This window comes from Lampris incognitus, chromosome 5, assembly GCF_029633865.1.
Source record: "Lampris incognitus isolate fLamInc1 chromosome 5, fLamInc1.hap2, whole genome shotgun sequence".
In the NCBI taxonomy this organism is placed as follows: domain Eukaryota; kingdom Metazoa; phylum Chordata; class Actinopteri; order Lampriformes; family Lampridae; genus Lampris; species Lampris incognitus.
In genome coordinates, this window is record NC_079215.1 from 2,042,982 (window position 1) to 2,055,571 (window position 12,590).

The 12,590-nt window shown below is 47.7% G+C and overlaps 1 protein-coding gene across 2 annotated transcripts in view; it reads left to right on the forward strand.

Annotated features, from left to right (window-relative positions):
• Nucleotides 1–12,590, forward strand: part of prkcaa (protein kinase C, alpha, a) — a 412,324-nt gene that overhangs the window by 106,479 nt on the left and 293,255 nt on the right. For both annotated transcript variants that reach the window (XM_056281110.1, XM_056281111.1), the window contains exon 3: nt 1–21. This exon is cut by the window's left edge and continues 62 nt beyond it. In XM_056281110.1, the coding sequence (XP_056137085.1) occupies nt 1–21 (21 nt within the window). The remainder of the gene's footprint in view (nt 22–12,590) is intronic.

Here is a 12,590-nt window from a genome sequence, read left to right on the forward strand (position 1 = left end):
GATAAAGGGCCCGACACAGACGTAAGTAACCAGGCCCCAGCTGCAACCTCTCACATTCACGACATAAACTTGGCTCCGAGGCGGTTCCTATTTGTGTCGCTTCCTTCAGGTGCTCAGTGTGAAACCACCCGTATGCAGTGGTATCAACAAAGCCTCCCTTCAACCAAATGCCTCGTTTCTGTTGAACATGCCACAGCTGCAGAGCTGCCCTGCATCCTCCTATTTCTGTTGAACATGACACAGCTGCAGAGCTGCCCTGCATCCTCCTATTTCTGTTGAACATGACACAGCTGCAGAGCTGCCCTGCATCCTTGTATTTCTGTTGAACATGACACAGCTGCAGAGCTGCCCTGCATCCTCCTATTTCTGTTGAACATGACACAGCTGCAGAGCTGCCCTGCATCCTCGTATTTCTGTTGAACACGACACAGCTGCAGAGCTGCCCTGCATCCTCGTATTTCTGTTGAACACGACACAGCTGCAGAGCTGCCCTGCATCTTCGTATTTCTGTTGAACATGACACAGCTGCAGAGCTGCCCTGCATCTTCGTATTTCTGTTGAACATGACACAGCTGCAGAGCTGCCCTGCATCCTCGTATTTCTGTTGAACACGACACAGCTGCAGAGCTGCCCTGCATCCTCCTATTTCTGTTGAACATGACACAGCTGCAGAGCTGCCCTGCATCTTCGTATTTCTGTTGAACATGCCAGCTGCAGAGCTGCCCTGCATCCTCGTATTTCTGTTGAACATGCCACAGCTGCAGAGCTGCCCTGCATCCTCGTATTTCTGTTGAACATGCCACAGCTGCAGAGCTGCCCTGCATCTTCGTATTTCTGTTGAACATGACACAGCTGCAGAGCTGCCCTGCATCCTCGTATTTCTGTTGAACATGACACAGCTGCAGCGCTGCCCTGCATCCTCGTATTTCTGTTGAACATGACACAGCTGCAGAGCTGCCCTGCATCCTCGTATTTCTGTTGAACATGCCACAGCTGCAGAGCTGCCCTGCATCCTCCTATTTCTGTTGAACATGACACAGCTGCAGAGCTGCCCTGCATCCTCATATTTCTGTTGAACATGACAGCTGCAGAGCTGCCCTGCATCCTCATATTTCTGTTGAACATGACACAGCTGCAGCGCTGCCCTGCATCCTCGTATTTCTGTTGAACATGACACAGCTGCAGAGCTGCCCTGCATCCTCATATTTCTGTTGAACATGACACAGCTGCAGAGCTGCCCTGCATCCTCGTATTTCTGTTGAACATGACACAGCTGCAGAGCTGCCCTGCATCCTCGTATTTCTGTTGAACATGACACAGCTGCAGAGCTGCCCTGCATCCTCGTATTTCTGTTGAACATGACACAGCTGCAGAGCTGCCCTGCATCCTCATATTTCTGTTGAACACGACACAGCTGCAGAGCTGCCCTGCATCCTCATATTTCTGTTGAACATGACACAGCTGCAGAGCTGCCCTGCGTCCTTGTATTGGAAAAAAGAAGGAGTTGGCTCTTGCTGCTCTCCAGAGAGGGTTTGTTTTCTCCAAGCAGCTACATGTGCAACACTACAGACCTCTGCAGCATTTGGAGACAGGACAGCTCGAGCTTCAGGGTTAGGCATAGTTGAAGCATTTTATGTTTTCTTTTTTTAATAGGATGGGGATAACAAGTCTACACGAGGGGTAATTTTTCATTAGCAGCCTGTCTCATTAATGTCTAATTTAGCACTAACCTTACATCAGCGGCATAGCATTGTGCAGAGAAAGGTAAGGAAATGTAATGAATAACTTGATCAATGGCTGGATAACTAACTTGCTGATTTATTTACCTAAAGGAACCTAAATGAGGTCATTATCAGTTGATACAGTTTATACATCAGATTGGTCGTTATCCTAAACACACAATCATTAATAAATCCTGACTGCCTGGTTATTCTGAAAGTGAAACGTCACAAATTTTAAGCACTATCATTATGTGCTGTTTACAGCCAGGGAATGGCCAGCAAAGGGCCAGGGAATGATCAGGGGATGGCCAGCAAAGGGCCAGGGAATGACCAGCAAAGGGCCAGGGAATGATCAGGGAAGGGCCAGCAAAGGGCCAGCGAAGGGCCAGGGAATGATCAGGGGATGGCCAGCAAAGGGCCAGGGAATGGCCAGGGAATGATCAGGGAAGGGCCAGGGAATGGCCAGGGAATGACAGCAAAGGGCCAGGGAATGATCAGGGAAGGGCCAGCAAAGGGCCAGCGAAGGGCCAGGGAATGATCAGGGGATGGCCAGCAAAGGGCCAGGGAATGGCCAGGGAATGATCAGGGAAGGGCCAGGGAATGGCCAGGGAATGATCAGGGAAGGGCCAGCAAAGGGCCAGGGAATGGCCAGGGAATGATCAGGGAAGGGCCAGCAAAAGGCCAGGGAATGATCAGGGAAGGGCCAGCAAAGGGCCAGGGAATGGCCAGGGACGGGGAGAAATCCCACATTAAGCAGGTCCTGGGTAAGTGTGGTTATCTTAACTGTGCATTTGTTAAAGCCAGGAAGACGCCCAAACAGTGCACCAGCCAGCCGAGCAGTGGCAGCTGACCAGTAGAGGGCGCTGGGGCGCCGCCCCCTTCAAATATCAAGAGACGAAAATCTACTTAAACATGTTAAATATAATGTAGCTGTATAATGCAAATAATGATGAAATAAAAGTGTCGTCAGTCTGTGAGCGCCTGTCAGCAGCATTACATATTGGTTCACATGGTATTCTGTCTGAATACATATACTTCCTGTCTGAGTACATATACTTCCTGTCTGAATACATATACTTCCTGTCTGAATACATATACTTCCTGGGTGAGGGGCGCTGGCCAAACCATACCTTCTGTAAGCCCTCAAACTTGTGGCGAGCAGGTGAGCTGAGGCTGCTGTCTGATTGGTTTCTTCAGGTTTTCCAGGGGGCGCTGTTCTGTGTCCCCAGACACCCCCACTTTTATTGGCAGTGAATTGGTATTGTTTTAATGTTTTTTGATCTAATGTGATTGGACAGTTCTCGTGGCTGTCAATCATGTTCACACCCACCACCACGCCTCGTCTCAACTGTCAATCATCCACCGTCTACCAACCCTGATAAAATCTATAGGCCACATGGTCCTTCTTAATAACTCTGTGACTGTGTGGACAGTAAAGCAGCTGTCAGGTGGGCTGCCCCAAGATACATTGTGCCCCCCTCCCAAACATTTTTAGCACCAGCCGCCACTGCAACCGAGGATAAGAATAACCGCTGTCTAAGTGTAAACCAGTGGTGATGCCGTATGTGGCGGGAATTTCAGAACAGTTTAGAGGGTTGTTTTTTTTCAAACACCACCTCTCTGTTGCTTTCAAACCCCAAAACACACTGTACCAGTAATTGGTCCAGCCCAAGGATCGGGTTTCCCAGCACAAATAGAGCAATATAGTGAAACAGACGCTGGCCAAGAGGATGGCATAACTCAGGAGAGCTAACACGTCAGGCCAGGACTCCACAGTCTACACCATCTACAGGCCAGGACTCCACAGTCTACACCATCTACAGGCCAGGACTCCACAGTCTACACCATCTACAGCCAGGACTCCACAGTCTACACCATCTACAGGCCAGGACTCCACAGTCTACACCATCTACAGCCAGGACTCCACAGTCTACACCATCTACAGGCCAGGACTCCACAGTCTACACCATCTACAGCCAGGACTCCACAGTCTACACCATCTACAGGCCAGTGGCCACTCTTTCAAGGATAAAGATGTGTGTATCCTTGATAGGGAGGAACGCTGGTTTGAACGGGGGGGTCAAAGAGGCCATCTATGTGAAGAGGGAACGGCCATCCCTAAACGGAGGAGAGGGGCCTGAGAGTACATCTGTCTCCATCTTACAATGCTGTGATTGCAACTATTCCGCAGTCCTCTATGAATAGCACACATGGCCATTGTAATGTTGGTTAATGGCCACAGCATCTGCATATGAAACTGATTGCCAGTTTTGGTCATTACACAACTGTGCTGTTTATAAGGACGGGGATACCGGCAGTCACCCGAGACTGATGAAACGTTTCTCCCGCTAACTTTGTGACCAGATGAACTGATTCAACTTTCTGGGATTTCCTTACCTGGATTATTGAGCATGCATCAAGAACTTTCTCAGACTGGGTCAGCATGTTATATTTTGTCCATCAATTTACTCAGCCATATAGTTCCCTGTGCCCTTTGACAGCTGAAAAAGAGGTTAATTTTCCAAATAATATTTCTTGGGACTTGAACGAGTGGTTACCATCCCTGCAGTAAAAAGGACTTGGTAGCTTTACTATTTGATAGCCAGCTAACATTTAATACTTATTCACTATTCTGTAAAGTCCTTCATTAAGTCACCACGTTCACCTTTCCCTCACTTACTTGCACAACTGGGCTCTGTATGGTCAGCTGCTGCGTGCCTGCTTGCCCAGTGCAGAACTGCATCTTCACACCTTCCCAGCATGAAGAGTGTCTTGGCCCTAGAGCCGAATAGCTTGGCCCTTGTAACTGGAGATATGTCAGTGTGTCCATCAGACTGGCCAAACCAGACGCTTTTAATAGAGCGTGCTGCGAATGACACAGAAGCTGGTGCTCAAAATAGTCTGGGCAAGGTGGTTCTGGAGCTGGCCCCAAGCTCAGCGCGCCGTAGAACGGTTATGTTTGAGGTCAACAGGGAGCTTGCACGTCGGGCTGGGCAATATTGACAAAATCAGACATCACGATGTTTTTGACAGATCAACCCAAAGATAATGTGATGATGTTTTCGAGATACTTGCACACAAGGAAACTCTGAGAAATGGTTGTTAGTAATGTGGATATGATGACCAAGCAGGGAGAGATATTCATTGCTCCTTTCATTCCGATAAAAGATTCTGATGAGTTCAGAAAACCGTCCGCTTTACTGTAACGCAGGCTTCAAGACCAGGGAATGACATTTTTTGGCCCCCCCCCCCCTTTTCTCCCCAATGGTATCCAGTCAATTACTGTACTCTTCCGGTCTCTGCTCCACCCCCTCTGCTGATCCGGGGAGGGCTGCAGACTACCACATGTCTCCTCCATACATGTGGAGTCACCAGCCGCTTCTTTTCACCTGACAGTGAGGAGTTTCACCAGGGGGACGTAGCACATGGGAGGATCACGCTATTCCCCCCAGTTCCCCCTCCCCCCTGAACAGGTGCCCCAACCCACCAGAGGAGGCGCTAGTGCAGCGACCAGGACACATACCCACATCCGGCTTCCCACCTGCAGACACGGCCAATTGTGTCTGTAGGGACGCCGACCAAGCCGGAGGCAACACGGGGATTTGAACTGGGACCTCCATGTTGGTAGGCAACGGAATAAACCACCGCACCACCCGGATGCCCAGGAATGACAACATTTAACTTACATCACCATGCTACCATAACAAACAAACAAAACAAAACAAACCCCAAGACAATATCCGGTCTCATCACGATATCAACATTATATCAACATGTTGCCCAGCTCCAGGTCTCATATCTGTAGTTATCTGCACATGTGTGTATGGATCTAAAGCAGGTGATAGAGGATAGGCAGTTGCTGTTTCAACAACAGGTCATCAGTAGAGTAAAACTAGCCTGTCTCACGATAGTCTAATCATTCAGTATTACTGGGTGAACGATCCAACGCATGGCGGGTTCTGCTTCACAGGGGTAGGTAGAGCTGACGCTGAAGGATCAGAAAGCGACGTCGTGAGGAACGCTTGGCTGCCCCAAGCCACTTATCCCCGTGGAAACGTTTCTGGCATTTGACATGTGACGTCTGTGTGGCATGGTGACGCTCATTCATTAGCATTTTGATGCATAGAATGCAGTAAATGTTGTCTCCTTCGTTCATATACCCACCTCTGCTTGTTAGTTCATATACTCAAACAACTGAAAACTAGATGGCTGGCAGAACCCCGCCAGCCATATCTCCCCATCTCCGGTGCTCGGACTTGGTGGTGACAAACCACCCCTTTTCTTGTCTGCTGGGAGAGGGGAAAATACGGAGGCGCTGCCTACATGGCTCCCATTCTCTGGTGCTCGGACGTAGTAGGCGAAAAACCAGCTGAGCAGTTAGCAGTCAGTTGTGGTATAAAACAAGTGTTTCAAAGGTTTGGACTCACCACAACCACGAGCGGTCCTTGATCCTAGTCATAACTGTGAGCGTACAGTCATAACTGTGCACACACACACACACATGTAGGCTGACAGGCCCAGTAGTGTGCAAGATTAGCAGTGGACAGACACATGCACACACGCACAGAAAGACCAGTGTTTTCCTGCCCTTATAAGACTTTTGCACAACACCCAAGTTTTTAGAAAGCAGTGCTCAAGCTACACCACCACACCTGGTACCAACGTTTGGCCTGTCAGCCTCCTCGGTGCACCCTCGCACGAGTGTGACCAATATGAACTGGCGCTTTCAGAAAGAGGAGGGTCGCTATGCGACTACTTTAGTCTAACCCTAAGCTGTCTTTATTTTCCCAGTATAATAAAGGGTTAGGGTAAACTGGGTACGGTCAGGCATGCGTGACTCACATCTATAGTTGACTCGGATAGGGCAGGGACAAGAACGTTGTTGTTTTGGTTTTTTCACTTTTTTTACTGACACATTTTTTATTGACATGTTTAAATTCTACATACAACACATGAAACAAAAGAAAGAGGGGGGAAATAAAATGAAGAAAATGTAAAAAATAAAAATGAATACATAAATGAAAGGGAGGGGAGTCCTAGGGGTTCTCTGCAAGCTCAAGTTCTTCTATCAAGTCAGACAGTTCCATAGCGTCCTTCTTCTCCATTGATTGATTGATTGATTGATTAACCTCAGTGATGAGAACTAACGACACAGCTCCCTGTGAAATCTGAAGACGTTTGGCTGCGTTTTCAGGAATCTCTTCTTATGTAAAAAGAACTTTCCAAGAGTAATAGTTGTGTTAGTGGCCAAATCACGTGTTCCATCTTGCACAAGCACACCAAAATCACATCCTCCTTTTTTAGTTCAGAGAAACTGTCAAATGTAGGAAACAACCAGTAATGCCGATCTTCCCAAAGGGCAGCAGCCAACCCACATTCATAAAACACACGTTCCGTCGTTCCAGTGTGTTCCTGGCAAAGTGAGCGGTTGTTCCAGTCCAAACCAAATCCATGACTTGAACCTTCCCCACAAGGACGTATTCCATTAAGAATGTTGAAGTGCACTTCCTTTACTTTGGGTGCAACTGGAAACTTAAGAAGTTTGTTGGATATAACTCTTTGACAAAGACTCCCCGGATTGTGGTGTTGGGCAGTTTCAGACCGGTGACATCATGTCCATTCACCAAACGTAGAGGAAGGTGTGGATCTACATTAGTTTGACACAAGTTGCAAGACATCGTTGTTATAGAGTGATAACAGCGTCATATTGTTTTCGGTCATTTAATCTAAAGTTTGAACAACAATTCTCATCAGATACGATAACCTTTCCTGTATTTTCCATCAAGTGCATTACAGACCACATTCCTTTCTACAGACCAGATCATAACAGGGACAAGAATATGCAACACTTCCTGTTTTTAATGCAACCTAGAGGAAGTTGTTCCTTCATTATCTCCGCCTTTTTTGGATTGTCAAAATTCCTTTAATAATTTGATTATGTCGCTGCCCGATGTGAGTTGTGCAACAGGCAGCGACAGAGAGCAGCGTTGGTCGAGCGAGCTAGAGAGTGAATGGAGAGAGGGAGCAGCAATAGTGAGAACAAACCATTGGGGGCTGGCCAGTACAGGGTTCTGGAGCTCCGCCCCCTTCAAATATCAAGAGATGAAAATCTACTGAAACATGTTAAATATAATTTAGCTGTGTGATGCAAATAATGATGAAATAAAAGTGTCGTCAGTCTGTGAGCGCCTGTCAGCAGCTTTACATACTGGTTCACATGGTGTTGGGTTGGTTTCTGTCTGAATACATATACTTCCTGTCTGAATACATATACTTCCTGTCTGAATACATATACTTCCTGTCTGAATACATATACTTCCTGGGTGAGGGGCGCCGGCCAAACCATACCTTATGTAAGCCCTCAAACTTGTGGCGAGCAGGTGAGCTGAGGCTGCTGTCTGATTGGTTTCTTCAGGTTTTCCAGGGGGCGCTGTTCTGTGTCCCCAGACACCCCCACTTTTATTGGCAGTGAATTGGTATTGTTTTAATGTTTTCTGATCTAATGTGATTGGACAATTCTCGTGGCTGTCAATCATGTTCACACCCACCACCACGCCTCGTCTCGACTGTCAATCATCCACCGTCTACCAACCCTGATAAAACCTATAGGCCACATGGTCCTTCTGAATACCTCTGTGACTGTGTGGACAGTAAAGCAGCTGTCAGGTGTGCTGCACCAAGGTACATGCTGCCCCCCCCCAACATTTTTAGCACCAGCCGCCACTGCAACAAACGTTTTGGTTTTTTTAAGGTTTTAAATCACCACAACCACGAGAGGTTCTTCATCATACAGTCACAACCGTGCACAAAAAAACTTTAGCCCAATAGGTTCAGTAGTTTCTGAGATTAGCCGCAGTCACACACACACACACACACACACAAGCTCCTGCAGGCGGGCAGCCTGGCGGGATAATTAGTTTTGGTGGCCATAGTTCTGTCTTGTTGACAGATGTATTTCTGTTCAGAATCTAAATGTTTTTTTCCTGTCGGATTTATGTTGACGTCTCCACATGGATAGACAGACCTTGTTACCGGATCCTTCTCAGCACCAGCCTCCCTCTTACGTCCCTCACCCTCACATCCCTCACCCTCACATCCCTCACCCTTCCTTACCTCACCCTTCCTCACCTCATGCTGTGTTGGTGTGGGTGAAAGGAGTCCCATGTCAGCACAACAGGTATAGGAGGCTCTTTTCAGCAGTGGATACCAGAGTGTTGTGTGTTATCTCGTGATATGCCGGCGTAATGCCGGCCGCATTAACAAATCCACAGAAGCTCGCAGAGAGGGGTGGGTCTGTTATTCATGGCCTTTTCTCTGCACGCAGACCCCCTTTTATGGCTCTGTGAACCGGCTCTTGTTAGTTGCATTGCCCGTGTTGATCCGAAGTACGTATTTCCCCATCCCGGCATGCCGCGGTGTCGTGTCTCCTGCTGAATTAAACTGTAACACGTTGCTGAAACGTGCTTCTCTACTATAGAATGTGTGCATTTAGGAGTTGTGTTGCCAGGAGCAACCACGCAGATTTCATGGCTTGCTGCCGCCTGGATGTTCAATTCAGCAGGGCAATTTCTCACTTGGCCCACAAATATCCCGCATAAGTGCAACATAGAACCTGCCTGCATGTTGTGTCTGTGTTTTATAACTCCCTGCCTGGCAGGAAGCGAGCGTGTGCTCCTTGGGGAAGAGGTGCCAGATTTGGTGATTTGCAATACTTCTTTGTCAGGGCAGACTCTGTCTAAATGGGGAAGCTGACGGCGAGTCTGTCCATCCTCCCGGTGACGTGATAGCCGGAGGGAGAAGATGCTGGCTGAGGACCGGCACCATGTGTGCTTCACTCACACTTGAGAGCTCATTTGTACAATTACCGCCCTGTCCTGTCGGCCGTAGAGCCCACGCAGTGGTGCGCTTGGAACAGAAGTGTTGTTTTTGGTTTTTGTGCAAGAGCAGGGGGCAGTGCTTCGTTTTACTCCACCCTGGTTTGAATCTGAGCGCATATACTATAGGAGCCCCATCGGAAGTGCGTGCGTCCAGAGGCGTGAGGGAGCTGGTATGCTGAAGTGTGGGGACGCGCCTCCCGAAGGAGGGGGGTAATGAAATGATCACAGATGCACAGACTGGCTAGCCCTTGGCTAACGGCTCGGACCCTTTAGACGACTGGTTAACGTTGTCGCCCATGGTGCAGGAGATCCGGGTTGGCGTCCTGGCTACGGCGGTTCCCGGGCTGCCCCCGAATTTGCTCTACCGCATATAGCTCAAAATATGGGAGCTCTGACACCAGTGACCAAGTGAATACAAGTTAGCTAGCTATGCTAACCGTGACGCTAATAATCCCTTTTAGGATCAGTTAGCCTGATTACAGCAGTTTAGTTCATGTAGAAGTGTTTCCATGTGACTGCTCACTCTTGCATCGCCAATAGGCCACTGCTTTGCAGAACAAGCATCATCAATAATGTAAGGGCTTCCCATTTCACCTCAGGGGCTCTGAAGATAAAACCCAGAGGTCTGGTGTGTGCACGGGTGTGCACGTACTGTGTGTGTGTGTGTGTGTGTGTGTGTGTGTGTGTGTGTGTGTGTGTGTGTGTGTGTGTGTGTGTGTGTGCATGTTGGTGGGTGTGTGACTACTGCATCATTGATGTCCACTTTACCAGTGCAGCACATACAATCTGAGGCAATCAGCAGCTCATTCAGCTCTGATTATCCTTGCTTGGGCTTGTGTGCAAACAAACACACACACACACACACTTTCTTCACACCCAAGGGGCAGTTCAGAGAGGAGATAGCGAGGTGAAGTAATGTAGTTAAACAGCAGCACAAAGCATTTTCTGTCTCCTTTGCTTGGAAGCAGATGCCGGTGACCTGAGGGTGACGTGGCAACGTCGGCCGGTCAAAAACGGACATACAAAATATACTCCACCCCTGTTTTTAATGATGGCACATAAACTCCAAGTTAATCTCAGTAATATTGCACAGCGATACTCGACATCCTTAACATGATTACAGAAGTAGCTGAGATCCAGTGGCTACATATCCCAATCAGTTAGAGGCCATTACCATACATGAGGTATCAAACATGTATCAGTGGAGCTCGGACATCCGGAGGGAGCTCGGAGTAGAGCCGCTGCTCCTTCGCGTCGAAAGGAGCCAGTTGAGGTGGTTCGGACATCTGATTAGGATGCCTCCTGGGCGCCTTCCTTTGGAGGTTTTCCAGGCACATCCAACTGGGAGGAGACCCCGGGGTAGACCCAGAACTAGCTTGAGGGACTACATGTCCAGTCTGGCCTGGGAATGCCTTGAGACCCCCCAGGAGGAGCTGGAGACAGGATGGCAAAACAACCCATGTGGACACTGCATGTTTTGATGAATACAGGAGACATTTTGGGGATATCGCCTACAAAATGAAACAGTGCTTACTCGCAACCCCTTGTTACAAGTGAAAGCCAGAAGGACGGCATCCTTTGACACTGAATCATGACTTTTGTTTTGGCGATACCTGAAGATATTTCACTCAAATGATTTTCGGCCTGTAGAAGCTGCCAGCGGTGTCCTTTGCTAAAAGAGAAATAGGGATTCACCACAAACTCAAATTGCACAGCAGAAATGTGTTTTTACGCTCTCTTAAAATCAATTTTCAGCCCTCTCGAAACATCTGGCGACTCCCATAAGGTCCCATCACCCAGGTTTAAATCATTGTTGTTCCGTAGTAGGTAGGGCTGTGATTGGGGAGAATCTGGTGATACGATACGTATCACGGTACAGAATCTGTCGATACGTATCACGGTACAGAATCTGTTGATACGTATCACGGTACAGAATCTGTCGATACGTATCACGGTACAGAATCTGTTGATACGTATCACGGTACAGAATCTGTCGATACGTATCACGGTACAGAATCTGTCTATGTATCACAGTACAGAATCTGTCGATATGTATCATGGTACAGAATCTGTCGATACGTATCACGGTACAGAATCTGTCGATACGTATCACGGTACAGAATCTGTTGATACGTATCACGGTACAGAATCTGTCGATACGTATCACGGTACAGAATCTGTCGATACGTATCACGGTACAGAATCTGTTGATACGTATCACGGTACAGAATCTGTCGATACGTATCACGGTACAGAATCTGTCTATGTATCACGGTACAGAATCTGTCGATATGTATCATGGTGCAGAATCTGTCGATACGTATCACGGTACAGAATCTGTCTATGTATCACGGTACAGAATCTGTCGATACGTATCACGGTACAGAATCTGTCGATACGTATCACGGTACAGAATCTGTTGATACGTATCACGGTACAGAATCTGTCGATACGTATCACGGTACAGAATCTGTCGATACGTATCACGGTACAGAATCTGTTGATACGTATCACGGTACAGAATCTGTCGATACGTATCACGGTACAGAATCTGTCTATGTATCACGGTACAGAATCTGTCGATATGTATCATGGTGCAGAATCTGTCGATACGTATCACGGTACAGAATCTGTCGATACGTATCACGGTACAGAATCTGTTGATACGTATCACGGTACAGAATCTGTCTATGTATCACGGTACAGAATCTGTCGATATGTATCATGGTACAGAATCTGTCGATACGTATCACGGTACAGAATCTGTCGATACGTATCACGGTACAGAATCTGTTGATACGTATCACGGTACAGAATCTGTCGATACGTATCACGGTACAGAATCTGTCGATACGTATCACGGTACAGAATCTGTTGATACGTATCACGGTACAGAATCTGTCGATACGTATCACGGTACAGAATCTGTCTATGTATCACGGTACAGAATCTGTCGATATGTATCATGGTACAGAATCTGTCGATACGTATC